The following is a 25,787-nucleotide window of genomic DNA, read 5'->3' as shown; positions in this document are numbered from 1 at the left end:
TCCACTTGAACAAAACTTTGATGAGCATTCTTTTTTTTTTTTAAGCAAAAGCATACTTCTTTATTTACAGGTATTTATCATTTATAGTACAATAAGAGATAAGAAAATTACCAACAAATCAGGGGCTGCTGCTGCTGCTGCTGCTGAGTCGCTTCAGTCGTGTCCAACTCTGTACGACCCCATAGACGGCAGCCCACCAGGCTCCCCCATCCCTGGGATTCTCCAGGCAAGAACACTGGAGTGGGTTGCCATTTCCTTCTCTGATGAGCATTCTTGTAGCCAAGTCTTAACTTGCTAATTGTCCTTAGATAAATTATTAGATATGAATTTTTTAGGTCAAAGCATATATAAACATTAAATATTTTAATATAGTTTCTCTCCAGAAAAGCTGACCAATTTTGTGTTCCAACCAATAATACAGTTTGTGATTTCTCTCTACCTAGGCACAAGCTAGAAATTATTATTAAAATTTTTCCTTTCATAATATTGAACGAGGTTGAATTTTTTAACTTTTTAAAATATGCTTCCAACTTATGCCAACCTATTTTTGTTCCACTTGGTTTTTTATGTTTGTCATTTTCTATTTTATTTATGATAGTTATATAAAAATTTTAAAATGTAGTCAAATCAGATTATAGATTATACTTTTTACGTCATGCCTAGAGTAAAAGGCCTCTAACAACCTATAATTATATAATATTCCCCTAAATTTTCTTTTAGTACCTTTATATTAAGAGTCTAACTCTACATTTTTGATACATGAGGTGAGGTAGGGAACATTTTCCCCCCAAATGACTAAACATTTGTCCAAATATCACTTCAGCCATCTTTATAATAAAATCTTACATACACGTTCTGTTTCTGGATTTTCTACTTTACAACTTTTACTATTCCTGTGTAAATACTGCTGTTTTATGCTTTATTTTTCATCTTGCTATCTAATATGCCCTGGTCAATACAGGCACGTCTGTAGTGGGAAAATTTACTTGTGACACTGTTGAAAATTATTTATTTGGTTGCATCTGGTCTTAGTTACAACATGAAGTATCTTTAGTTGTGGCATATGAATTCTTAGTCATGGCATGTGGGATTTAGTTCCCTGACCAGGGATTGAACCTGGATCTCCTGCATTGGGAGTGTGGAGTCTTAGCCACTGGATCACCAGGGAAGTCCCTGCTTGTGATAATTTGAATATCGAATGACTCAGGAAGTACCCTTGACAGAAACTCTACCTTTATGTGGATTCTTACATGAATATTTTGTTATAACTTTCCTGGTGTTCTGCTTCCCATTTAACTTGCCTTGACTTCTTATACGAAAGAAAAAGAAATCTCCAAAAGTATGGTCTTGCTGAGTTCATTGACTGAAAGTGCCTGCCTCCTTTACTTCCATTAATCCACCCAGTCCCACACAAGTACAGGCAAGTGATGGCATTTGAGAAACACTTTTTGATGATTTTTTTTAAAGCTGTAGCTTAAAGGAATTTAAATTAAGCTTCCAATAAAATCAAAGGAAGAGAAAAAAGAGAAATAATTTCATATCTGTGGAAGCTCAAAAAAACTTTGGTTATGTTCACATGAAGAAAATAAGGCTTCAGTCAAGGAAAATAATATACTGGAATATGTGTGTGTAGGGGGAAGGCATAGAGTGAGCGCACGAAAGCTAAAAGGATAATTAAGACAAAAGGTGCAGGAATGAGGAGAGAGGTGAAAGGATAGGGAACCAAGTGGCACATTCCAGGGTGAGTGTTGGTTTGGTAAAGTTCAATTCATGGAACGTGCTCTGCTGTTAACTTGGGTTGTGGTAAATACGTTAATACCTGTCATAAATGGTCCTCAAAATGTTGTTCAGCAGTGAGATATACTTATTAAACTTTCAATTGTTTAATAGTCAAATTGAAAGAGCCATTATGTTTATCTTTTAATGGCTGGTGCCAGGGTAGTATCTCCGAGCAAAGTCAGATGAAATAAAACTGGTTTTATTTCTTGAATCATAGATGAATTTTGACTTATGAATCTGTCTTGGACATCAACCAAACAGAGTAATATCTGGAAGTACCTCACATAATAACCTAGTCTTGTAGAATGGATTGAGAGGCAGAATTACAGTTAGATACCACATCTTGATATAAAAGGGTAGTATGCTTTAATTTTATGTTCTGCCTTATTCTGAATTTGAGTTATCAAAGATATCTCTGCTTCTTAATGTACAAAGACCATGACTTTATAGAAAATAGGTATGATACATCAATGACTTCAGAACATTTATACTTTATAATTTAGAATCAGATTGTAAAGAAAATACCTAAGAAAGCATGTATCTCAATCTCCTTTCCAAGACATTTCAGCTCCAGGTCATTTACAGGTCATGTTGCATGTTTAGTGAATGCACTGACCTATAGGCATGGTATAGCAAGGGACAAGTGATGATCTTGATCACTGTTTTAAACTGGTGAGATTCCTGAGGCAGACATTTCCCATAGGCATGCATCATAAGTCACCTGGAAAGGGCAGGGAAAAATTATTATTTTACCTAGGGGAAGACAGGGTAGTGAATATTGAGAACAGTAATGTGATTTATAAATAGCAGTGTGTTGACACCAGTTTACTAAATGAACTTTCTTCAATATCCTATTGAATGGTATAGAGGTTTTTCAAAATAGTATTATATGTCTACCTACTACGTGTCAGACAGCTGAGAGATTAAATAAGATATACTTCTTGTCATTGATAAACTTACTTTTAATGAAGGCAGATATGGAAGAAGATAACATACAATAAGGAATATGAACAAAATATTCTGGGAGCCACATGAATTCCATAGGAGATACGCTTCCCAAAGGAAGTGATATATAACTATGTTATTAGCTTTCTATTTAAAATGAGGAAACATTTTTCATCACTACTAGAAAACTATCTCATGTTATTCTAATGGCAAGTTGATATAGTGAAGTTTAGCAATAGCCCTGGTACACTGAAAGTTCCTTGCTTGATTTAGAATTTAAGGTTTATTTTTCCCAGTTAGAAACTTGCCCTAAAACCATGTTTCATAGTAATCTTTTTTTTCTTTGTTTCATAGTAGTCTTATTATTCTACCATCAGATGATTACAAGTACTTGAAGTAAGAGTTGAACGATACACCTGAAGTTTCAAGAAAAAACATTCTGCTAGACAGAATGAGGAACAAAAATTTGAAATGACTATATAGACAGTATAGTCAAGATATAAGGGAATGGGAACTCTCATCATTGTTGATAAGAGTATAAAAATTAATGTATTCATTAATTCAACAGATATTTAATGAGTGCTTACAGTGTGCTCAAGATACAAGGAACAAAACAAAGGTCCACTCTCATAGAGCTTATTACATTACTCATAGAGGGAGGAGAAGACAGATAATCAAATGTATTCATAACATAGGTATAGTGGGTGACTGGTGGGGTGCTATCTTACATAGGGAAGGTGGTCAGGGAAGGCTTCTCTGATAAGGTGACTTTTTGAGCAGCAAGTAAGGAAGCCTGGCATGTGGTTACCCGGAGGAAGAACATTCAAGGTAGGGAGCAGTGAGAGCAAGATTTCTCATTCGCAGCACTAATGACATTTTGGACATGGTAGTTCTTTGTTAAGGGTGCCATCATGCACCTTGTAAGATATTTAGCCACATCCTTGGCCTCTATCCTGCTTCCCAGGTGGCACAGTGGTAGAGAACTGCTTGCCAATGCAGGAGATATAGGTTTTATCCTGTGGAACTGGGTGGGATCTCCTAGAAAGTAAATGAGAAGATTGAGGCTTGGGCACTCTGGTCTTCAGAGATGAAAGGAAGTCAATAAAGGAGATAGAAAACAAACACCCAGGACACAAAGGTTCTATCTGAAGATGGTTATAGGCAGTAACTCCATTTGTAAGAATTTATGCTAAGAGAATAAGTGAAACAGTACACAAAGATATACGTATCAGGGTCTTTGTTACAGTGTTGTCTTACGAGGGGAAACTTGGAGACAATTTATTAATAAATGTTCATAAAAAATGTTCATCAGCTGGGTTTAGTTTAATGAAATTACTGTGAAATCTATACAATAAAATGCCATGTTAAGGACAATAAAAGCATTATGTATCTATTGTTGTTTAATTGCTGTCATATCTGAATTTTTCGTGACCCCATGTACTGTAGCCTGCCAGGTTCCTCTGTCCATGGAATTTCTCAGGCAAGAATACTGGAGTGGGTTGCCATTTCCTACTCCTAGAGATCTTACCGACCCAGGGATCAAACCCAAGTCCCTAGCATTGGCAAATGATTCTTTACCATTGAGCCACCAGGAAGCCTATGTATCTATACATGTTAATAAAAAAAATACTTATTTAAACATTTTAGTCCCATTATGATAAAAAAGATCCATCCTATTTAAAGAATGAAAGGACACGTGCTTACATGTTGATAGTGCCTCTGATTGGATACTGGATAATGGTCAATATTTTGTTTCTTATTTCTCTGTTTAAATAAAAAAGTTATTATAAGAGATGCAAAATATTGCAAATAGGTTAAAAAAAATCACAATTGTACAAATACAGGGAGAGATTTGGCAGCAGGAAAGGTGAAAAAGACCTAGATATATTTTCATTAGGTGTGGTTTAGAGTTGCCAAATATTATTGCTGATTGTAGTGTTTCAAGTAGATAGGGTCAGACAAGAACCATCTGCATCTGAATTACCTCAAGTTTTTATTAAAATAGTTGATTTCTGGCCCCAACTCAGGCCAACAGAATCAGAATCTCTGAGAAACAGTCGAAGAATATGTTTCTTCTCCCCACCCTTCCACACCCCCCACCCCCCACCAAAAGCAAGGCACTCTAAGATCTCTTCTCATTAGAACCCAAGTTCAAGAATTACTGCATATAATTTGAGAGTAACTCACCAGACAACATTAATTCTTATGCATTTTTTTCTCTCTCAAATAATAGATCATTTAATTCTGTGCTTAGTGTGAGTCAAACACCACTCTACACATTTCATCTGCATTTATTCATTTAATCCTTCCAACCCTGAGGTAGCTACTATCATTAATCCTCATTGTATAGCTAAACAGAGGCATGGAAAGATTAAGTAACATGATCAAGAACACAAAGTGGTGGTTATACAAAACATTCTTAGATGGAATGAAAGTCCTCTGCTCTGTAACATCAGGACCATAAATTAAGGATCAAACCTGTGAATATTTGGAATCTTTATGCCTCAGCTAGGCAACAATGCAGAGACTTCAGAGCAGTGGTTTTCAGACTAGGGTGCACATACTGAGTTATATGGACACTTTCCAGAAGTGTCCATACACCACTTTCTAGGGGTGTATGGGTAACAAAATGACAATTCTAATTATTGGTTTTATTGGTTTTGGGGAAGTCTCCTTTAGGATTAGTTAAATCACTCCATGCTTTTATAGGATCTTTCTTCTCTGCTATACATATTTTATTAAAATGTCAGGCTCTGGCCTATGGTCAGGTAATACCACATCCATCAGAGATACTCTAAGTTGGGTCTCAGACTGCTGCAATGAACCTGACATTATAATTTTATTTATATTTGACTGTGCTGGGCCTTCGTTGCTGTGCAGGCTTTTCTGTAGTTGCAGCAAGTGGGGGCTACTATCCAGCTGCAGTGCATGGGCTTCTCTTTTGCAGAGCCTGGGCTCTAGGGCACCCGGGCTCTGGAGAACAGGCTCCATGGTTGTGGCACGTGGGACCCTCCTGGATCAGGGCTGAACAAAGCTGTGTCTCCTGAATTGGCAGGGAGAGTCTTTCCCACTGAGCCACTAGGGAAGCCCTAGTCCAGATATTATAATTAAATAAGTTACATGGATTTTCTGGTTTTCTAGTGCATCTAAAAAGTATGTTTAGAGAATTTTCTGGTGGTCCAGTGGTTAGGACTCCACACGCTCACAAAGGTCTGGTTTCAATCCCTGGTTGGCGAAATAAAATCCAGCAAGCCGTGTGGTGCAGCCAAAAAAAAGGTATGTTTACAGCATACTGTAGTGTGCAAAAGCATTGTCTTTAAAAATGTACATACCTTAATTAAAAAATATTTCATTGCTAAAAATAATAGTTTATTGTTGGAAAAAAATGCTGAGCATTCGGTGAGTGGTACTCTCTCTTCTGGTGGAAAGTCTTGTCTTGATGTTGATGGCTACTGACTGCTCTATCAGGTTGGTGGTTGTTCGAGGTTGGGGCAGCTGTGGAAATTTCTTAAAATAAGACAACAGTGAAGTTTGCTACATGGATCAACTCTTCATGAATAATTTCTCTGTAGCACATAATGCTGTTTGACAGCATTTTATCCACTGGAGAACTTCTTTCAAAACTGGAGTCAATCCTCTCAAACCTGGCTGCTGTTTAATAAACTCAATTTACATAATATCCTAATATTCTAAATCCTTTGTCATTTTAACAATTGGTTGTCTGCCACTTTACATGTGTGCTGTTAGTGACACCCCAAAACAAATAACAATAGCGACATCAAAGATCAGTGATCACAGATCACTGTAACAAATATAATACTAATGAAAAAGTATGGAATATTTTGCGAATTTCTACAATGGGACAGAAACATGAAGTGAGCAAGTGGCATTGGAACAATGTTGCTGATAGATTTGCTAGATGCAGGGTTGCCACAAACCTTCAATTCATAAAAAAAGGCAGTTATCTCAGAAGCTCAATAAAACTGAGATGTGCTTGTATGTAGATTGGTCTGGTCAGAGTGACTTGTCTCTTTCATTCCCAACAACAGTCAAGAAATAAATAGGTCTTGAGAGAGTGACCTTGTAGGCAAAAAAAGCCTCAAACACACCTAATGGCTCATCTCTATCCCATATGTAAAGGTAAACAAATCTTTTTTCAGCTATTCAATTATTTATTTCTTAGACATATCATTGGCTGGAAGGAAAATCATATTTGAATAGAAGCAGCAGTGTATTCACTGGTGATGGTGTTTCTTTTTAATTTGGGGAGGGGATTATTGGGTACAATAAATAAAATCGACTTCCCTGGTGGTCCAGTGATTAAGAATGTACTCCAATGCCAGGGGCCCAGGTTTGATCACTGTTCAGGGAACTAGATCCCACATACCACAACCAAAGATCCTGAATTCCGCAACTAAGACCCAGCACAGTCAAATAAATAAATATTCAAAAATAAATAAAATCAAAGTTAAATATTTTTATAGAATTTCTTTCAGGTATAAATTGATCAAGAAGGTAATTACAACTTATTTGTCAAATTATATAATATCTTTATTCAAATTAGTCAATTCTTGTCTTATTGTTTTATTTCCTACTCATTAAAAACATAAAATTATCTGCTAGTTATTAGGTCAATTAGAATGTAGCAACATATATTTTTGTTTCACTAAATACACAGGAGTTTGAACATGAGCTGCCAAAATAAATGTATTTATTTTTGATTTTTGCATGTATTTTTAATAGTTTGCAAAGTGCAATGCCAAAATATGATACATGTAAACATATACAGTAGTCTCCTCAATCCACCATTTTGCTTTCTGCAGTTTCAGTTACCTGGAGTGAACTCTGATCCAAAAACATTTAAGTATAAAATTAATAGAAATAAATAATTTTGCCTTTTATTTCAGGAAAAAACCCAAAAGTCATTTGATGGGAACTCCCTTGACTCCTAATCATCAAATGTACACATGTGGGTACCCCCAGTTTTCTTCCTTCCTATTATCAAAGGTCAGTCTTTCCCTCTGTGCAATGATACTGATTCCATCTCCTCTTACCTTCTTAGAAAACTTATAGGAAGGAACCACTCTGCCTTTTCTGTCCTAGTATCAACACCTTCTGTCTGTGGAACAAGTTACTTAACCTCCCTGTGCCTTATTATTCTCTTTTGGAAAACAGGGAGAATAGAACATTCCACATGCGTGGCTGTGAGAATTAAAGGAGTGCCGAAAACAGTGTCTGTCACACAGCATGTACAGTGAAATTTACCTATTATTTTCATGTTTCCATTAGCATTTATACATATTAGTCTTCTTCCTCATCTAGTTACCCTACTTTCTCTTTGGAGTCCCAAGTCTTAAAATAGTTTTCTATTTTAAAAGTTTCTATTATAAATGGTCTTCTGTCTACTGTAATGAGGCTTCAGCATCTAGAATCCCTCCTTCCATGACCTCCATGCACTAAATTTAATAAATCTAATGAATATTGGATAGATCTCATTTTAGTTGACTTTGCAGTACTCAACAAGTGTAATTTTCATCCTTTTTGAGTTCTATTCCCTTGGCTTAGTGAAAGTGAAGTCACTCAGTTGTGTCTGACTCTTTGCGACTCCACGGACTGTAGCCTACCACGTTCCTCCATCCATGGGATTTTCCAGGCAAGAGTACTGGAGTGGGTTGCCATTTCCTTCTCCAGAGGATCTTCCCAACCCAGGGATCGAACCTGGGTCTCCCGCATTGTACGCAGATGCTTTGGCTTAAATGGTACCAAAACCCCTCCTCCTTCTCCCACCATGTTCTTTCAAGTCTTTGGGGCATCCTCTCTTCTACCCAAATTTTAGACGTTAAGAGTTCTTCGAGGCTCTCTTCTAGGTATTCCCTCTCCCTGTACGACTCGTGGCTTCATTTACAACTTGCAGCAGATACTGTAAACTCACTACTCGCTGCCAGCTAGTTTTTCCTTCTTCCATCATGCAGGCTGTAAAGTGAAACACTGGATTTCCAAGCTTTCTTTGAGGCTTAAAGGAGGCCATGTGACAGAGTTTTGGGTAATAAGACCAAATGTAAAGTTAGAATTTCTGGAAAGTTTTTGCTTTCCTGATAAGAGAACAGTTGAGGGAACTGGTTTTTTCCTACTTCTTCATGCCTGAAACTTGTAATGCTAAATATCCAGCAGTTTTCTTTTCCCCATTAGGCAAAGAGCTAGCATACTAAGAATTGCTTTCATATTAGCACTTCCAGCCCAGAATGTTCTTCTGTGCTTTAGATTCAAACAACTGCTTAATTAACAACTCCTTTTGGTTACCTCTCAGGTACCTCAGGCTGAGCACTTCTAAAATAGTACCTGTGGGCTTCTCTGGTGGCTCAGTGGTTAAGAATCTGCCTGCCAATGCAGGCGACACGAGTTCAATCCCTGGTCTGGGAAGATCCCACATGCCTCAGGGCAACTAAGCTCATATGCTAGAGCTACTGAGCCCTGTGTTCTAGAGTCTGCACTTCGCAACAAGAGAAGCCACAATGAGAAGCTTGTGCACTGCAACAACGAGCAGCTTCTGCTCATGCCAACTAGAGAAAGCCTGTTAGCATCAACAAAGACGCAGCGCAGCAAAAAAAAAAAAAAACCCAACAAAAAACATAGTACCTGTCACTACTGACTACACTTAACTTCCCTCTGGCCTTCCTTTAAATGATCCCTGTCTTGGTGAATGGCACAGCACCACCGTTTACCCACTTGGGCAAGTCACAAATTTGGAGACAGCTCGAATACTATCTTCTCTCCCATACCCATCAACCAAGTATTTATTTATTTTTGGCTACGTTGGGTCTTAGCTGTGGCACTCAGGATCTTGTTGAGGTACGCAGGCTTTGTAGTTGTGGTGTGCAAGCTTAGTTGCCCCATGGCATGTGGAATCCTAGTTCCCTGACTAGGGATCAAACCCTCTGCCCTGCATTGGAGATTGGATTCTTAATCACTGGACCACCCAGGAAGTCCCTCAACCAGTCTTGTGTTTGTTTTCTTCTTTCTACCTCTAAACAATCTTAGAATGAGCTCTCCATTTCTTTCCTTTTACCTTTCTCCAAACTATCATCATCTTTCTGGATTAATATTAACAACCCTCAGCTGTCCCTATCACCAATCTGTTCTCTACAGATTAGTCAGAGTATTTTAAAATACAACCTGATTGTCTTGCTTCCCACACTTAGAAGCTCTCCATTGCTTTTGGGAAGATCTGCTGGAGAAGGGAATGGCTACCCACTCCAGTATTCTGGCCTAGAGAATTCTATACAGTCCACGGGGTCACAGAGAGTTGGACATGACTGAGCAACTTTTAGTTTCACACAATTTTTAACGACAGCATTGTGCCACAAAGCTCCATTAGTGGCCTTAGGGTTTAATTCTTTGTTGGACCATCAAATGTCTTATATAGTAACAAGTAGTTGCTAGCACTGATTCAGCTGCTCAACAATGCCACCAGGGACCCAGACCTTTTCTCTTTCTACTTTGTCATTTTCAATACCTTGGCTTTTGCTTTTTGCTTATAGATTTATTGTTTTGAAATCGGGGCTGCTTCTCCAGATACTGTCCCTGTACTGAAGGCAGACAGAAAAGAGAAGTGGGGCATATCACATACTGAGAGCTCTGCCCATATTCCCTAGATCTTATCACTTCATGCACAGAGGCCAAACTCCCAGCTGCTAGCACCTGCATTTCTGTGTCTGAGGCTGTTCTCTGCCTGCTTGAGCAAAGCCAAGCTGGCTTTGCGGCTCACACCCCTCCCTCCTAACAACAATCAATCAGTGACTAGATGGAGAGGATGTAAATACCCAGCTTCCTTGTCCCTCAGGTAGAATGATTTTAAGACATGTTTTATACTGGTTTGGTTTCCCAGTGGAATCAGGCTCCAGTTACCCTTGGGAGTAAAGAGCTTAATGTTAGTAATTCTTTACTGATTAGTATCCCCTCCTCCAAATTTCCTTCTCACTTTTCAGTATCCTGTGTTTCTTAGGATGACACCAAAATAAATTCTCTCCATTTGAGTCTTTGTTTCAGGGTCTGCTTTTGGGGGAATCCAATCCAAGACAGGACATCACCATCTTTCCTTCTTCTTCTTGTCTTTAAAGCAGACAGTCGGTGCTGTGGTGTCAAGTTGGTGCTACGGTGGCCATCTTACAACTAGATTACAAGTCAATATACAGAAGTTAGAATCAAAGAGCTTGGGTCCATACCCTTGGGCTACTGTATCGGCCTGAACCAGCTACTGTTCTCTGTTACAAGAGGAAAACAAGCCCTATTTGTTTAAGTGATTTATTCTGAAAAAAATTTTACTTGCAGTCTAATGCATCCTGATACAAATAAACAGAAATAAAATCATTATAGGAAGAGCTACAGTGGGAATAGTGCTGGGATAAAATATTACAGGGGAGTTTTCTAGATGGTCTGTAGGCTGAAACCTCGAGGATAAGAAGTTAGCCATTTCAGAATTAGAAAGCATGTCCTAGAAAGAAACATTCATCAAGAACCAGAGCAGGACATTTTTGTTAGAAAGCGCACTAGTGTGGTTGGAATGTAGCAAGTGATGTTAAAAACAGGATAGGTGGGGAAGGCCCAAGTAGAGTTTTTTCTAAATATAATAGGAAATACTGAAGAGATCTAAGTAGCGAGGTGATATAATCCAATTTATGATAGCAGTTTAAGAACCAAACAGCAATTTGCTGAGTTAATGTACAAAGCACTGATCTAGGTGCTGTGGAGAGAAAACAACAGCATACTTGCCTTCTAAGAATGGCCTTAAGTTTCATAAAATGACAATGAGTGTGGGTGTGAGGGAGAAGAATAAATTTTGTAATAACTGTTTTTGGATAGTAATACCAGGCTTTAGCCCCAAACTCCAGAGACAAAAATCCTGTGTTCAATAACTGCAATCAGAATGCTAAGAAGAGCAAATAATTTCCATGGCAATATTAGTTTTCCAAGGTGTTTATGTGGGCTGGCTTTCAGGCAAGTACCTAGGAATATACCACACATATACTACAAACTCAAGAATTAGAAATTTCAAAGTAGATTCTGAAAGCATAATTCTGCCACTAGATGGTGACATGTATACAAAATAATGAAGACAGTCATTTTTATCAATCTAGCTGTATAGGGTGTATGGTGGTTACTTATTATTGGTCTGAAAATTCAGATTTGCATGAGGAATTTAGGGGGTATTTTACCAGAGATTCAGCTTTATTCTTTTGGAATGCACGTCTTTCAAATATATTCAAAGGTCTCTCTTTAGGAGGCAGGCAACCCTGTTTTACTGGCTTCTAAGCTTTTCTCTCTTAAGCAACTGAAGTGGATAAAGGGATGGTGAACTACAGCCCATAGGCCAAATCTGGCCATTTTCACATTTTTGTATGGACTGTAGGCTAAGAATGGTTTTTACATTTTTTAAGTGGTTGAAAAAAATAAAAACTAAAATAGTATTTTGTAACACATGAAAATATTAATATCAATTTTCAGTGTCCATTATGTTAAAAATTTTTATTGGAACACAGCCACACTTATTCCATGGTGTATCATCTACGGCTGCTTTCGTGCTAACAGAGTTGAATAGTTGTGATGAGAGACTTGGAGTGCCTGTGATGCCTAAAATATTATTTGGCTCATCACAGAAAAATTTGTGAGCCCTAAAGTGATGACTGAAGCTCCATGATCATTCATGACAATAAATCTCTAGATTCTCAAAAGGATTTTAAACTAAGCATCATTTCACATAATTTCTTAAAGTAAGAAAATTGGGTGGCAATTGTTAAGAAGCTATTTCTTTAAAAATCAGAGTGTGTCTTGTATATATCCTGCATGTGCTAAGACTCTTCAGTCGTATCCAACTCTTTGCGACCCCATGGACTGTAGCCCGTCAGGCTCCTTTGTCCATGGGATTCTCCAGGCAAGAACACTGGAGTGGGTTGCCATTCCCTTCTCCAGGGGATCTTTCTGACTCAGGGATTGAACCCCCATCTCTTATGACTCCTGCATTGCTGGGCAAGTTCTTTAGCCCTCGAGGCACCTGGGATGTATTACATCCTAGTATTCTGCCTTTATATTAGTTGTCCTAATTTTCAAGAACTGTTATGGGTTCTCTCTGGTCTTAAACCATAGTGGACACACATGAAAATAACTGTATCAGTCAGCAATGTGTTTGGCTACAAGTAATGGAAATATAAGAGTTGGTTAAGGAAAAAGGGATTTATTTTTTCTTGCATGGTCAGTCTAGGGGTGGAGAGCTGCTCAAAGATGCCGCAGGGTCCTATACCTTATTATCAACTGTATGGTTGGCTTTTACCCTGCTGTGGTTTTGTTGTTTATAAAAATCACAAACTAGATGCTTTATTAGAGTATCAAGATCATGTTTCAGGCAGAAAGGGTTAAGGGGCAGGTCTGCTGAATTTGTCCTTTTCTTTTATTAGGAATGGGAAATTCTTTCTCAAAGACCTGTTAGGAGTCCAAGCTGGCTCTGCTCGCCACAAGACAGGCCAATAAAAAGGAGATGAGGTGTTTAGGCAAGGATTTTATTTGGAGAGCCACGGGCTGATGGATAAGATGGCAAACTAAAGTCTCAAATGACTATCTTGCCAAGTCTGGATGCTAGGATCTTTCCCAGATCAGAGATGGGGGTGGGTGAAGAAACAAAGTAAAAAGGGCATTAATCTTGCAAGTATCTCCTAGAATGGCAAGCTCTGGGGCAGTGTATGTGTTAATTTCTTCCTTCCTGCCATCTACAGGTGGACAGGGTTCTGAACAAAGGCACTTTAACAGTAAGGCGGAGAAGCAGGATTCTGTGAAGCAGGCCATTATGTATGATTAAGATAACAAAAGCAGAGAAAAGCAAGTCATCCAAACAGTTCCAGTGTGGAGTCAGAATTGCCTTTTCCCTGCAACAGAGCTGCTCTGCAGATTTCTGCTTATATTTCATTGGCAAGAACTCAAAACAACATGGGTAACCCTAGAGAAACAATTACATGATGTTTAAAAATTTTTATATTGCTGATTAACAATGTATTAGTTTCAGGTGTGATTCAATTATACATATACATGTATTTATTCTTTTGCAAATTCTTTCCCCACATGTGTTATTATAGCATACTGAGCAGTGTTCATGACATTTTAAAGCAAACATCAAGAATCCCTGGGGCTTTCCTTTCACGCATCAAGCTTCCTGAGTCTCAGCTGCCACCAGTAAAACAAACTAGGGTTTGATAAGCTTCCTTGTGGGAAGAGAAGAGGGATGGGTGGGAATGGATGTTGGATGGACAATGGCTGCTACAGGACCCAAAGTCTGCAGAAACCCAAGTTTTGTGGGAAAGCTGGGAAGAAGAGAAGACAATGGCAAAATAGTTACAGCTCCTAAGGATCACCTGCTCGGATGGAACAACTCAAAAGAGGTTTAACAGAAACTTTACAGCATCAACTGAAAGCGGCAGAAAGGCAAAACGGGCAAGGTGGTCCTCGAGTGAAGGGATGGTGTGATCTAACCGCGACAAAATCTGTTAAAGAACTCCCACAAGGCCTCCAAAGCTCTCTGGCTATGGATCTCAAAGATGCTACTATGTAAACTGGACTTCTCAGTCGTATCTCTAAAGGAACGTACTGGATATAGAAATCAGTGAGGACAGTATCAGTGCAGGCGAGGAAGATTTTCCCCAAGCTAGCTAGTTGTTACAACAACAAACTTCAGCTGAGTGGCCCCTTCCCTCCACCTGTTCTTCATTCTCCGCTCTCCGACTTAATTCCCGTATTATTTGCTCTTCGCGGAGAAGCATACTACGCTATTTCAGGTGAAGACTCTTAGGGTTAATTCGTAGGGGGCCCTCTTGCGGAAAAAAGAGGAGATGCCCTGGGACATTTCACTCCGCCATTTCTGATCACATCAGTGTTATCACTGCTCGCGGACAGACGAACTGTACAGAGGCGGGCGAACAACACGCCCGCAGGTTAAGCCAGCCCTGGGCTGTCCCATTCTTCCAAAACCCCGAGGGGAGAGGGCTGCGGCGTCGCTCCAGCCGGCTCCCCCGAACCCCAGCCTCCCGCAACCCCAAAAGCCTGAGTTCGGGTGAGGGGGACGGGACAAATGAGTACCAAGTCCCCCCGGGGGACCCAGAGTTAAAATGGCGAAGCGCAGGGGCGGGGGACAGGGCGGCGAGAGTGACCCGGCGCTTGCTGGGTTTCGGGGCCCGCGGAGCGGCCTCGGTGGGCGACGCCGCGCAACCGCGACCTGCTCGGAGCTCCGCCATCTTCTCCAACTCACCCGGACTCCCCCCGCGGCCGCGCTGGCTTCGCGCTTCCCTTCCGGCCGCTGACAGAGATCCGGGCTGGGCGGGGTGGGCGAGCGCGCAGAGGGGGTGGACCGAGGGCGGGGAGGCCCGACGGAAGAGGAAAGGGAGGGCGGCAAGCCGGCCGCGGCGGGGTGTGGGGCGTGCGGCGTGTGTGCGGAGGGAGAGGTGGGAGGCGAAGAGAGGGAGGGAGGCGCAGGAATGAGAGCGCGAGGCCCTTCTCGTCGGCTCCTTCGCCCGGACGGAAAAAGCCGAGCGCAGCCCGAACGCTCTATTAAAATGGCGGCGGCGTCGGCGGTGGCCGCGGCGTCTGGTCGGTGAAGTGACTCTGCTGCTTCGCTCCCCACCCGCCCCCTCCCTCCCTCTCCCCTCCCCCCGTCCTCCCCCCCACCTTCCCCGCCGCCGGCGCCTCGGCGCCCCTCCGGCCCGCGCACCTCCCCTCGCCCCCCTCCTCTCCCCCGCCCGCTCCGGGGACCGCCGGCCCCCTCCCCCATCCTCCAGCTCCCCGCCCCGTCCCCGCCGCCGCCCGCCCTCGTCGCCTCCCCGCCCCGCCGGCCGGCCGGCCCCCTCCTCCGCCTCTCTCCCCTCCCCCCCGCCGATCGGGATCAGTCAGTGCGATCCGAAGCGGGGGAGGGGGGGGGCGGCGGCCGAACGATGTGCGAGAACTGCGCAGACCTGGTGGAGGTGTTAAATGAAAGTAAGTAGCCGCGGCGGCGGCCTCTCGGGGTGTAGGGTTTGGGGTCCCCGCGCCGCTCTCCGGCCTCCCCGAGCTGCCGCGGCCTGCGGGAGACGGCGGCCGAGCCGGCCGGCGTGCGGGCCTAGCGCCCCGGGAAGGTGCGCGGTGGCGCGGCCGCCTCGGGCCCAGCCCGGCCCGGTTACCTGGGCGCCCGAGAGCGGCCCGCCGCGGAGCTCCGGCCAGGCCGGGCCTGAGCGGTGTCCGCTCTCGGAAAGTTTCCTCATTACAGGTGTCAATTAACGAAGGCACTAATGAGCCTTCGCCTCCTTCGCCCTGACGGGAAGGTGAGGCGAGGTGGGGTCCGAGTACCAGTCTGTCCTCTGCAGTCCGAACCCTTCGACCCTCCGGCCGCCCTCTTTTGATTTTCAGCGTGCGGCCGAGGCCTCTTACCTGCTAATTTTCATTAAACTCCTTGGGAGGTGGTTGGTGGTTTTCCCCTCCCTTGGGGGTGTGTAGGTGTATTAAACCTTTCTGCCTGTCCTTAAATAGCTGAAAATGAGCAGTGATAGTGATTATTGGAACCCTTATATCTATTTTTTTAAAAAAATTAGTTAATGATGTCTTAGTGTACCAATCGTCGTTTTAATGATCAATTCTCTTACATCAAGGAGAGCGCTGTGGTACAGATACCATCCTGGGATAGTCATGGCCTGTCTCCTGGAATGAAAGGCCTTATTCCGTATACTTTTGATTATTACAAAGCGTGCATTGCTCTTTTCTAGATAGATTCCTTCAATTTATTTCACTCCAGACTCTTGTAAGATGGTATCTTAGCTTTAAGAAGCAAGACATGTTGCAAGTTAACTATTTCTGGACTCAAAGGCCTAGTTAGGCGAGGTGAATTAGATAAAAGATTAATTTACAAAAAGTTGAGGGTTGAGAAAATGTTGATTTACGAACAGCTTTTGTGGATTTTGAATTTGTATTTTGTGTGTGGTATTCGAAAGACTGCCAAACTGTTTACTCTCTAATCTTTAAAACAACTTGATTATAAAATATATCGTCTAGTTTGTGTTTGAGTTTAGTGAGCAAAGGCACTAATAAAAGTGGAAGGGTTCTAGTTTACTTTCGCCTCTGTTTTCTTCCTGACAGGTGGAAGCAAGCTTTTGCATAAATTCAAACTATACTTTCCAGTATGTTTCATTCTAAATTTTCCTGAAATTTTAAGGTTATTTGTGTATATATATATTAAAATTTCATAATTGAAGGATAATTGCTTTATAGAATTTTGTGGTTTTCTGTCATACACCAACAAGAATCAACCACAGGTACACCTTTGAGGTTATTTGTATATATTTTAAGATACTGTTATTTTTGGTGCATGTGGTTTATGATATGATAAACTTAAGTCCTTAGTACTTATTTCAGTGAACTGTGTTTTATATATCTCAGATACAAGTTGTGGGACTATGGCTTGATAATTTTGAAACTGGAAACGATAGCTTTGTTATTTTATATATTAGAAGAACCTGCTTTTTAAATATTTTATTGAAGGATAATTGCTTTACAGAATTTTCTTGTAAGAATCTGCTTTTAATAGTTGTTTAAAAATGAAAAACTTTAGACGTGCTGTCTAGAGACACTAAAGTTTGTTACTCCTTATCTTTTGAAAAGAGACATAATGAAAGAACCCCTTAGAATTTAGCACTTTAGTGAAATCCTTAGAGCAGTTGATTTATGGAGAGTTAGAAACTTAGCTTTTGTTACCTTTAATTAAATATGGTTAGTTGAGCCAGTTTCACAAAACCTGGCAGTGCAGACCCTCTAAAACTTCAGTTTAAGAATTTGACTTTTAAACACTAATCTGACAAAGAAGCTTCCTTTAAAAAGAAAAAAAATTATTTCAGCAATTTCATTTGTTGGTATACCAAGCTTTGACATGTTGCTTCCCCCTGTTCCTCCTTCTCTTAGTTGTTTTACAATTGTTTTCATTTTTCCTTTGTTTAGTTACTGTACCTCAAACATAAGATGCTTAAGTTTCCTGAGAGCAGGGGGTATTAACTATATCTCATTATAGTAACATTTATCCATGACTGGGTTGGAGCATGATGGTTGGAACTTGATAAAACTTGTTGTAATTAAAGTAAGTTATAAGTCTTTCTTGTAACCTCATTCACAATAATTGTACATGAAATCTTTTTTATCCTCCATACAGTTCTGCAAAGATGAACATCAATTCATCCTAGATTAGAAATGCAGTTAAAGCCCCCAAATACTGTACTCAGATTTTTTCTTTCACTATAACTCCCTGAACAGTTTAACCAAAAGGAGAAATAAAATTAGTATATTTTTTAGGTGGTGTGTTGGGAAGATAGAATTAAAATAAACTAAAAACTTGCTTCTTGTTAAATTTGCAAACACTGATCAAACTTCAGTCTGTCTGGACATACTAGTAAATGTATAATGTAAAAATTTCGTGTTTTAAGTGAAAAGATAGACATGATGTGGATAGTAGAGCTTTATATCTAATATACTTACAGTTTTGATAAGGTTAAGGACTTGCAGTGAGGTGTTTATTTTAAAAATAACAAAATGTAATGTAGTTAAAAATAGATGACAAAATATAAAAGCTTCCTTTTGTCATCAGTTTTTGATGAGGGTATTAATATTGCCAGTTATACCTCCAGTCCTGCTGAGAATCTAAACCTCTCAACATAGAAATGTGTACAGTATACAGACAGAATTTTGTAGGTTAAGGGCCCACTGAAGTAATGCGTCTGTGGAACCAAGCTTAGGACTTGGGAATAAGGACCACCGCATTCCCTTTTTTCAGTATAGTCTTGACAGATATCCTGAAACTTGAAATTAATTTTCAAAATAACATTTGGCCTTAGTGTTAGAATAACCAGTTTCAACAATGCTAACATACTTGAGTTTTCATATTCTTTCCAGTGCGTTGTTTTTAATGAGGAAGATGTCTTAAAAGTTTGGAATGTATTGAGTGAATTTTGCTCGTGTCAGTTTGGGGAGTTTCGTTCAATTTAGGAAATAATTTTAAGAATATATTCCTTTACTGTTGAGTTTGTGTATTTTCTGCTTTTATAGCTACTTTTTTGAACTAGGTTAACTAACATTTGTGGATGTTGATGAGAAGTTATGCTTTGGGCCATTTGCATATAGCTAGCTCAACTAGTTAAGTGAGGTCACTGTCTTGGTGAAGTAAATTTCTCTATAGCAGAGTGAAAATGGCTTTAAGTGTACAGCCATCTTTTGAACCATTTGTTTGTTGTGGATTTTACTCTGTGTGTGTTTAGTGAGTTACACTTTGCCAGATGTTTTAACTGGGCAATTCATTTGTCTTTCCTAGCTGTCCTTTGTGATAGGCAGGAGTAGGTATTAGTATCACAGGTTTTTTTTTTGGCCTTGCCACGTGGCTTCCAGGATCTTAGTTTCCTGACCAGGAATGGAACCAAGGCCCACTGCAGTGAAAGCATGGAGTCCTAACTACTGGACCACCAGGAAACTCTAGTATCTCAATTTTAAAGGTGAAAAAGTTGAACCTCAGAAAGGCTAAGTGATTGGCTGAAGATCACCTGTCACCTGCTTAGTAGTCTTGTGGAAGTTAGAACTCAGGCTGCTCTGATACCAGTATTGGCAGAATAATTGTTTGCATTTTTTTTTCTTAATGGGTTTCCCTGAGAGCTCAGTTGGTAAAGAATCCACCTGCAATGCAGGAGACCCTGGTTTGATTCCTGGGTTGGGAAGATCCCCTGGAGAAGGGATAGGCTACCCACTCCAGTACTCTTGGGCTTCCCTGGAGGCTCAGCTGGTAAAGAATCCGCCTGCAGCATTGGAGACCTGGGTTCGATCCCTGGGTTGGGAAGATCCCCTGGGGAAGGGAAAGGCTACCCACTCCAGTATTCTGGCCTGGAGAATGCCATGGACTGTATAGTCCATGGGGTCACAAAGAGTATAAGGCTAAGTGATTGGCTGAAGATCACCTGTCACCTGCTTAGTAGTCTTATCTAAGCTAGAACTCAGGATACTCTGATGTCAGTATTTGCAGAATAATTCCATTTGCTTTTTTATTTTTAAAGAATATTAAGTCATTTGTGTTGGGAACTTTATCAGTTCTTTGAGGTAGGTACCTTATCACCCCTTTTTAGATAAGAGAACCAATGATTAGGGTCACTAGACTTTATTTGGTGGAGTCAGGATTTGTAGAGGACTTAATCTCAGGGCTTCCCTGGTGGCTCAGAGGTTAAAGCATCTGCCAGCAGTGCGGGAGACCTGGGTTTGATCCCTGGGTCGGGAAGATCCCCTGGAGAAGAAAATGGCACCCCACTCCAGTACTCTTGCCTGGAGAATCCCATGGACAGAGGAGCCTGGTGGGCTACAGTCCACGGGGTCACAAGGAGTTGGACACGACTGAGTGACTTTACTTTCTTTCACTTTCTAATCTCAGTTTGGGCTAAAAGCTCTCGCTCTTCAATAATTAGGCTATGCTGTAAAAACTTTATGATGATCTATTCAAATGGAAGAGATTATGAATACACTGATTGGGAAAATAAAAAATTACTAAATTTTTAAATGTTTTCACAAGTTTGGGCTTGATTCTGTGCTCACTGTAAAAAGAATTTATAAGTTGTGGTAAATGTAGCCGAATGGTAATCTGTCTTAATATATCTTAATATTTATCAGCAATGAGCTCTTTAATAAACTACACATTTCTAGGGTTTTAAAGATATAAGTGTATAGGCATGAAATAATTAGTAATTAACATTTTTTGGTAGACATTTAATTCTAAAACTTAAACTGATTGGAAATTTGGTTTTACTGCAATACAGTACCAAATTACTAAATTTTTTATTTCAGTAATAGTTACTATTTGAAGTATTATTTTTCAAAAATAGAGTTTCAACTCATGTATCTTTATAAAGTAACTTATAAATCATAAAGCACTAGTAGATTATTACTAGCCAACTATCTGCATTGTCAATGATAACTATTGATATCTAGCTTTAGCACTATTATTTATGAAATATTTTAATACTTTTTATATGTTTAATAATGACAGTATCTATATATCTACAAGTATTTATGTGTAGGTTGAATGTGTATTAATGAGAATTTTTATTTTTTTCAGAAAGTGTGAAACTTTTCAGGAATGACCAAGGTGTGATAGACTGTTGCCAAATGGGCTATGCTACCTTTCCCTTTTTCACTTACTCTTATTTTTCCTGATTGCAGGTTGCAGGGACTTCCCTGGCAGTCCAGTGGTTAAGGTCCATGCTTCCACTGCAGAGTTGTGGGTTACTTTCCTGGTGGGGGAACTAAGATCCCATGGCATGTCCCCTTCCTCCCACCCCCCCCCCCCCAAACTATTCTAGTTTAAGTCACCTGTAATCTTACTATCCAATGATGATTTCTGTTGATACTTGAAAGTATTTTTACATCATATTTTTTAGGTACATATTTACACTTTTTTTTTTCCGACTGCACCACTTGGTTTGTGGACTCTTAATTCCCCTGCCAAGAATTGAACCAGAGCCCTCAGCAGTGACTGGACCTCAGCCACTGGACCACCAGGGGGTTCCCAGCAGTTTACAAATTGCACACACACACACACACACACACACACACACACACACACACACACACACACACACACACACGACCACCAGGGGGTTCCCAGCAGTTTACAAATTGCACACACACACACACACACACACACACACACACACACACACACACACACACACACGACCACCAGGGGGTTCCCAGCAGTTTACAAATTGAGAATGAGACACACACACACACACACACACACACACACACACGACCACCAGGGGGTTCCCAGCAGTTTACAAATTGAGAATGAGACACACACACACACACACACACACACACGACCACCAGGGGGTTCCCAGCAGTTTACAAATTGAGAATGAGACACACACACACACACACACCCACACACACACACACACACACACCCACCCACCCACCAGGGGGTTCCCAGCAGTTTACAAATTGAGAATGAGACACACACACGACCACCAGGGGGTTCCCAGCAGTTTGCAAATTGAGAATGAGACACACACACACACACACACACACACACACACACTTAGTTTCACCTTGTTTCACCTAAGATTGTTTTTCCCTTAACTTTCTTAAAACATGTTTTTGTCTGTATGATGTTCTATTTTGTATGCAATTTAATTTTTCCCCATGGTATTCTTGTTTTCAGTTCTTCAATATTATAAATAAAGCTGCAAATGAACATCCTTGCATATAAATCTTTTAATCACTGGGTTTTTAAAAATAGATTCTTAGAAGTGGTTAAAAATACAGACTTTTAGAAGTGGTTTTAAAATTGTAAACTTCTTTGTTTTATATTGTCTAACTGCTTTCCAGAGAGGATATACTGATTTCTATTCTTTCAGTGGTGTTTTTGCAACTTAAGCACTCTCACTTTTGCTGAATATTTCAGCAAAAAATGTGATGACCAATTTTAAACACTCTTTTTTTATTGGCTGTTTGCATTTCTTATTTAATGTGTTGGTGGTGTTCTTTTCCTACTCTTTAAGTTTTAATGTTTTGTATTATAAGAGCTGTTCAGTTACTAAATGTATCAACCCCAGGTTTAGTTTATCATGTACTCCCCCTGCCTTTTTTGTGTGCTTTTTCACTTTGTTATTTTTAATGATGTGCTCAGTTGCTCCTCAGTCATGTCCAACTCTTTGCCACCCTTTGTAAACCGCTAGGCTCCTCTGTCCATGGAATTTCCCAGGCAAGAATACTGGAATGGATTGCTATTTCTTCCTCCAGGGGATATTCCTGACCCAGGGATCAAACCTGCATCTCCTGTGTCTCCTTCATTGCAAGCAGATTGTTTACCCACTGAGCCACATGAGAGCTCCATCACAGCACAGTTTGGTGCAAACTCATGTTTTTAGCCTCAATTCTCACTTTTTTTCTGTGAGGCTTTCTTAAACCTTTTCCAGTCTCTCTTAAGATGACAACATACACCTTTCCTTTAGAATATGCCCAGAAGTTACAGCCCACCCCCCTACCCCCACCTTTTTTTTTTTTTTTTAAAACAAGAGCCTTCCTTGCTGGATGCTGAATTCCTTAAAGTCAGGGATCATGTATTGTTTCTTTTCTTAGTACTTATAGGGCTTCCCTGGTGTCTCAGATGGTTGAGAATCTGCCTGCAATGCAGGAGACCCTGGTTCAGTCCCTAGGTTGGGAAGATCTTCTGGAGTAGAGAATGGTAATCCACCCCAGTATTCTTGCCTGCAATATCCCATGGACAAAGGAGCCTGGTGGGCTACAGTCCATGGGGTCACAGAGTCAGACATAAGTGAGCGACCATATTAGTAATAGTATAGTGCCCTGTAGAGAGTAGGTGCTTAGTGAACATTTTAGTTCATGAAAAGTTCTTGAAGAATATGATTGCCTAAGTAAACCAGTGTTCTTGGGCCTCTTGTGAGTAGTGATGTAGATATGAGAATTTGTGGAGGAATTATACAGATTGTATCATATATGTTATGTATTTATGCAAAATATCCACACCAAGCAGCTACATTCTAAATTAATAGGAAATGCAAAAAGGCTATATATATTTTTTCTATATAGACGGTGAGAGTTGAGTCTGGGATGAAAGTTTACTAAATTACATTTATTTAAAATTTTATATACCAGGAAAATAATTGGACTTTTAACTTTAAAGTGATTAACACTTGTTAATGTTATTTTTCTTTAAAATTCTGTAGAAATTAAAAATTCTGGAGAAGGAAATGGCAACCCACTCCAGGATTCTTGCCTGGAAAAGTCCATGGACAGAGGAGCCTGGCGGGCTGCAGTCCATGGGGTTACATGACTGAGCATGTGTGCATGAGGGTGGAGGGAGATGGGTTGGTAGCAATAAACTGGTAGAACTAAAAAAAAAAAAAAGTCTCCAAATGTAGGTTATTCAGTTAATTGGGATTTGATGTAGTTTACACCTGGCCTCCTCTTGCACTTTTTTTTTTTTTTTTTTTTAAAACCTGTGGTAGAGACAGCTTTCTCTTGTCCTGGCTATAACCTCTTCTAGAGAGAGACCTTATCTAGCTTATACCCCCTGAAAGGCCCTTCTCCTTAGCCATCGCTGATTGGATTCCAGATAGACTCCTGACCTGGTGGATTGGTGGGATCTATGTCCATAAGTCAGATAATTCCTGTCAGAATGTTTGAACTGAAGAACCGGGTAGCTGTGAGTAGCCAAACTAGAATTAGTGGTTTGGGTAGCTGACGTGAAGGAGCAGCAACATTGAGCAAGTGGAGGCAGCTATTTACAGAAGAGAATTGGGGCAAATTGTGAAAACAGTTGACATGGAAGCTCTATAAAGAGACAGAAGTTAATATCCTCATGGCTTGCTTTCTTTATATACATACACACATATATACATATATATATTTACACACACACACACACACATACATACATATATATATTTTGTTTCTTTTTAGGCTGTGCTGGGTCTTACCTTTGGCATGTGGGATCTTTAGCTGCAGCATGTGGTCTCTAGTTCCCCAACCGGGGATTGAACCTGGACCCCCTGTATTGGGACCATGGAGTCTTAGCCACTGTACCACCAGGGAAGCCCCCATTCCTGCCACCCCTTCCCCAGATGTGCCTTTCTAATACTGAAGCCAGAGCTCCTTCTTAGCTGTCTCCTCTGTACATACCATTTGAGTTAATGTGCAACCAAAAGAGTTTTGATTCCAGTGTTGCCACATGGTGAGCTTTCCAGTATTGGAGACTAGGTGTAATCTTTACCTGTGAGTGCTTCATTATAGTCTGGTTTACTTTCTTGGAACATGTTGAGCAAAGTGTCCTCTGTAATGTTTGGTGGCAGGAAAACATTTAGGAACCCGTATTGTTACTTACTTATCTCTCTACCAGGGTGCTTAGTCTTTGAAGAGAATGAAAGTAGCTTTGTTGCTTTTCTTTCTGAAAAGGATACCTGCTTTTTTAGAAAAAACCCAAATAGTGCAGAATATAAAGAAGAAAATTAGGATAACCTGAAACTCTGCTTTCATGTAAGAGATCATGTTTTAGTAAAAGTCTCTTAAGTCATTCTTTTTCTCTCTCTGCAGATACACTGTTTTATGTCGACAAATTACATGTTACTCTGTTACTTTCATTGATACGAAGTAGGTTCCTTTCCTTGTTAATATGTACTTACATTGTCATTTTTATGGTTTTAGTGTAGTAGTCCATTGTTTGGTCCTACACGAACTTAACCAGTCCTCTCTTGAGGCGCTTGGGTTGTTACATGACTTTGGAATTGTCTAGTTATTATCTTAAATGTAGTCTGTCAAATCAGATTGCTGAGTAGCTCACAGAGCATATCTGGAAGGAAATCTGGCAATATGATGAAACTTTATTTTTAAAAAAAATTTATTTAGATAAAACTTGAAAAATTATCCTTCCAGCGTTAGAGCATGAGTGTAAAGGCTTCGTAGTCTTTGAAGTGTTTATTCTGACTCTGTGGTTTGTGGGCTGTTTCAGTAGTGTATTGGTTCTAAATCACCACAAGACAAAATTGGAAGGGACTTTTTACTCTGGGTAACTTTGCTGCTAGACTCATGAACTTTATTCTGATTATTGAGAAAGGCTCAGTAACCAGTGATAAATGTAGGAGTTTAAGAGCAGTAGTAAGAAAACTAGCTCAGAATAAATTGAAAGTTAAGAAAATACTTAAGACAATAGAGCTTTTGCATTGTGTTCAGAGTAAGATAAATAAGGGGACAGTGGACCCACTGCTTGGTAGAGTGGTATAATAGAGGGTGGTGGTCAGCAGAATGTTCTTTTACTCTCATACTTTGTTTCCGTTTTCCCTTCTAAGAGGAATCCCCTAACTGTAAGGATAAGTCATATACTAAGAGGGAATCTAACCTCTAGATTGGTAAGGAATGATGAGAGCTTTCTTACAGTGTTAAGATAAAAAATTTTCAGGAATGGTACATTTCTTTCAGTGAAAGAGATAAAGCTGTGGTTCTGTGTGATTATTAACCTTTAGCTT

The 25,787-nt window shown here is 40.2% G+C and overlaps 1 protein-coding gene and 1 long non-coding RNA gene across 6 annotated transcripts in view; one reads left to right on the top strand and one right to left on the bottom strand.

Annotated features, from left to right (window-relative positions):
• LOC139039185 (uncharacterized) overlaps nt 1–15,396 on the bottom strand; it is a 38,095-nt gene extending 22,699 nt beyond the window's left edge. The window contains exon 1 of the long non-coding RNA XR_011492466.1: nt 15,011–15,396. This is a non-coding gene — a long non-coding RNA (uncharacterized lncRNA). The remainder of the gene's footprint in view (nt 1–15,010) is intronic.
• USP34 (ubiquitin specific peptidase 34) overlaps nt 15,394–25,787 on the top strand; it is a 230,124-nt gene continuing 219,730 nt past the window's right edge. For all 5 annotated transcript variants that reach the window (XM_020891635.2, XM_020891636.2, XM_020891634.2 and 2 more), the window contains exon 1: nt 15,394–15,732. In XM_020891635.2, coding sequence (XP_020747294.1) covers nt 15,690–15,732 — 43 coding nt within the window. In that variant the 5' untranslated portion in view covers nt 15,394–15,689. The remainder of the gene's footprint in view (nt 15,733–25,787) is intronic.

Source organism: Odocoileus virginianus, chromosome 2 (assembly GCF_023699985.2).
Source record: "Odocoileus virginianus isolate 20LAN1187 ecotype Illinois chromosome 2, Ovbor_1.2, whole genome shotgun sequence".
In the NCBI taxonomy this organism is placed as follows: Eukaryota; Metazoa; Chordata; class Mammalia; order Artiodactyla; family Cervidae; genus Odocoileus; species Odocoileus virginianus.
This window is presented reverse-complemented; position numbering and strand designations above follow the sequence as displayed.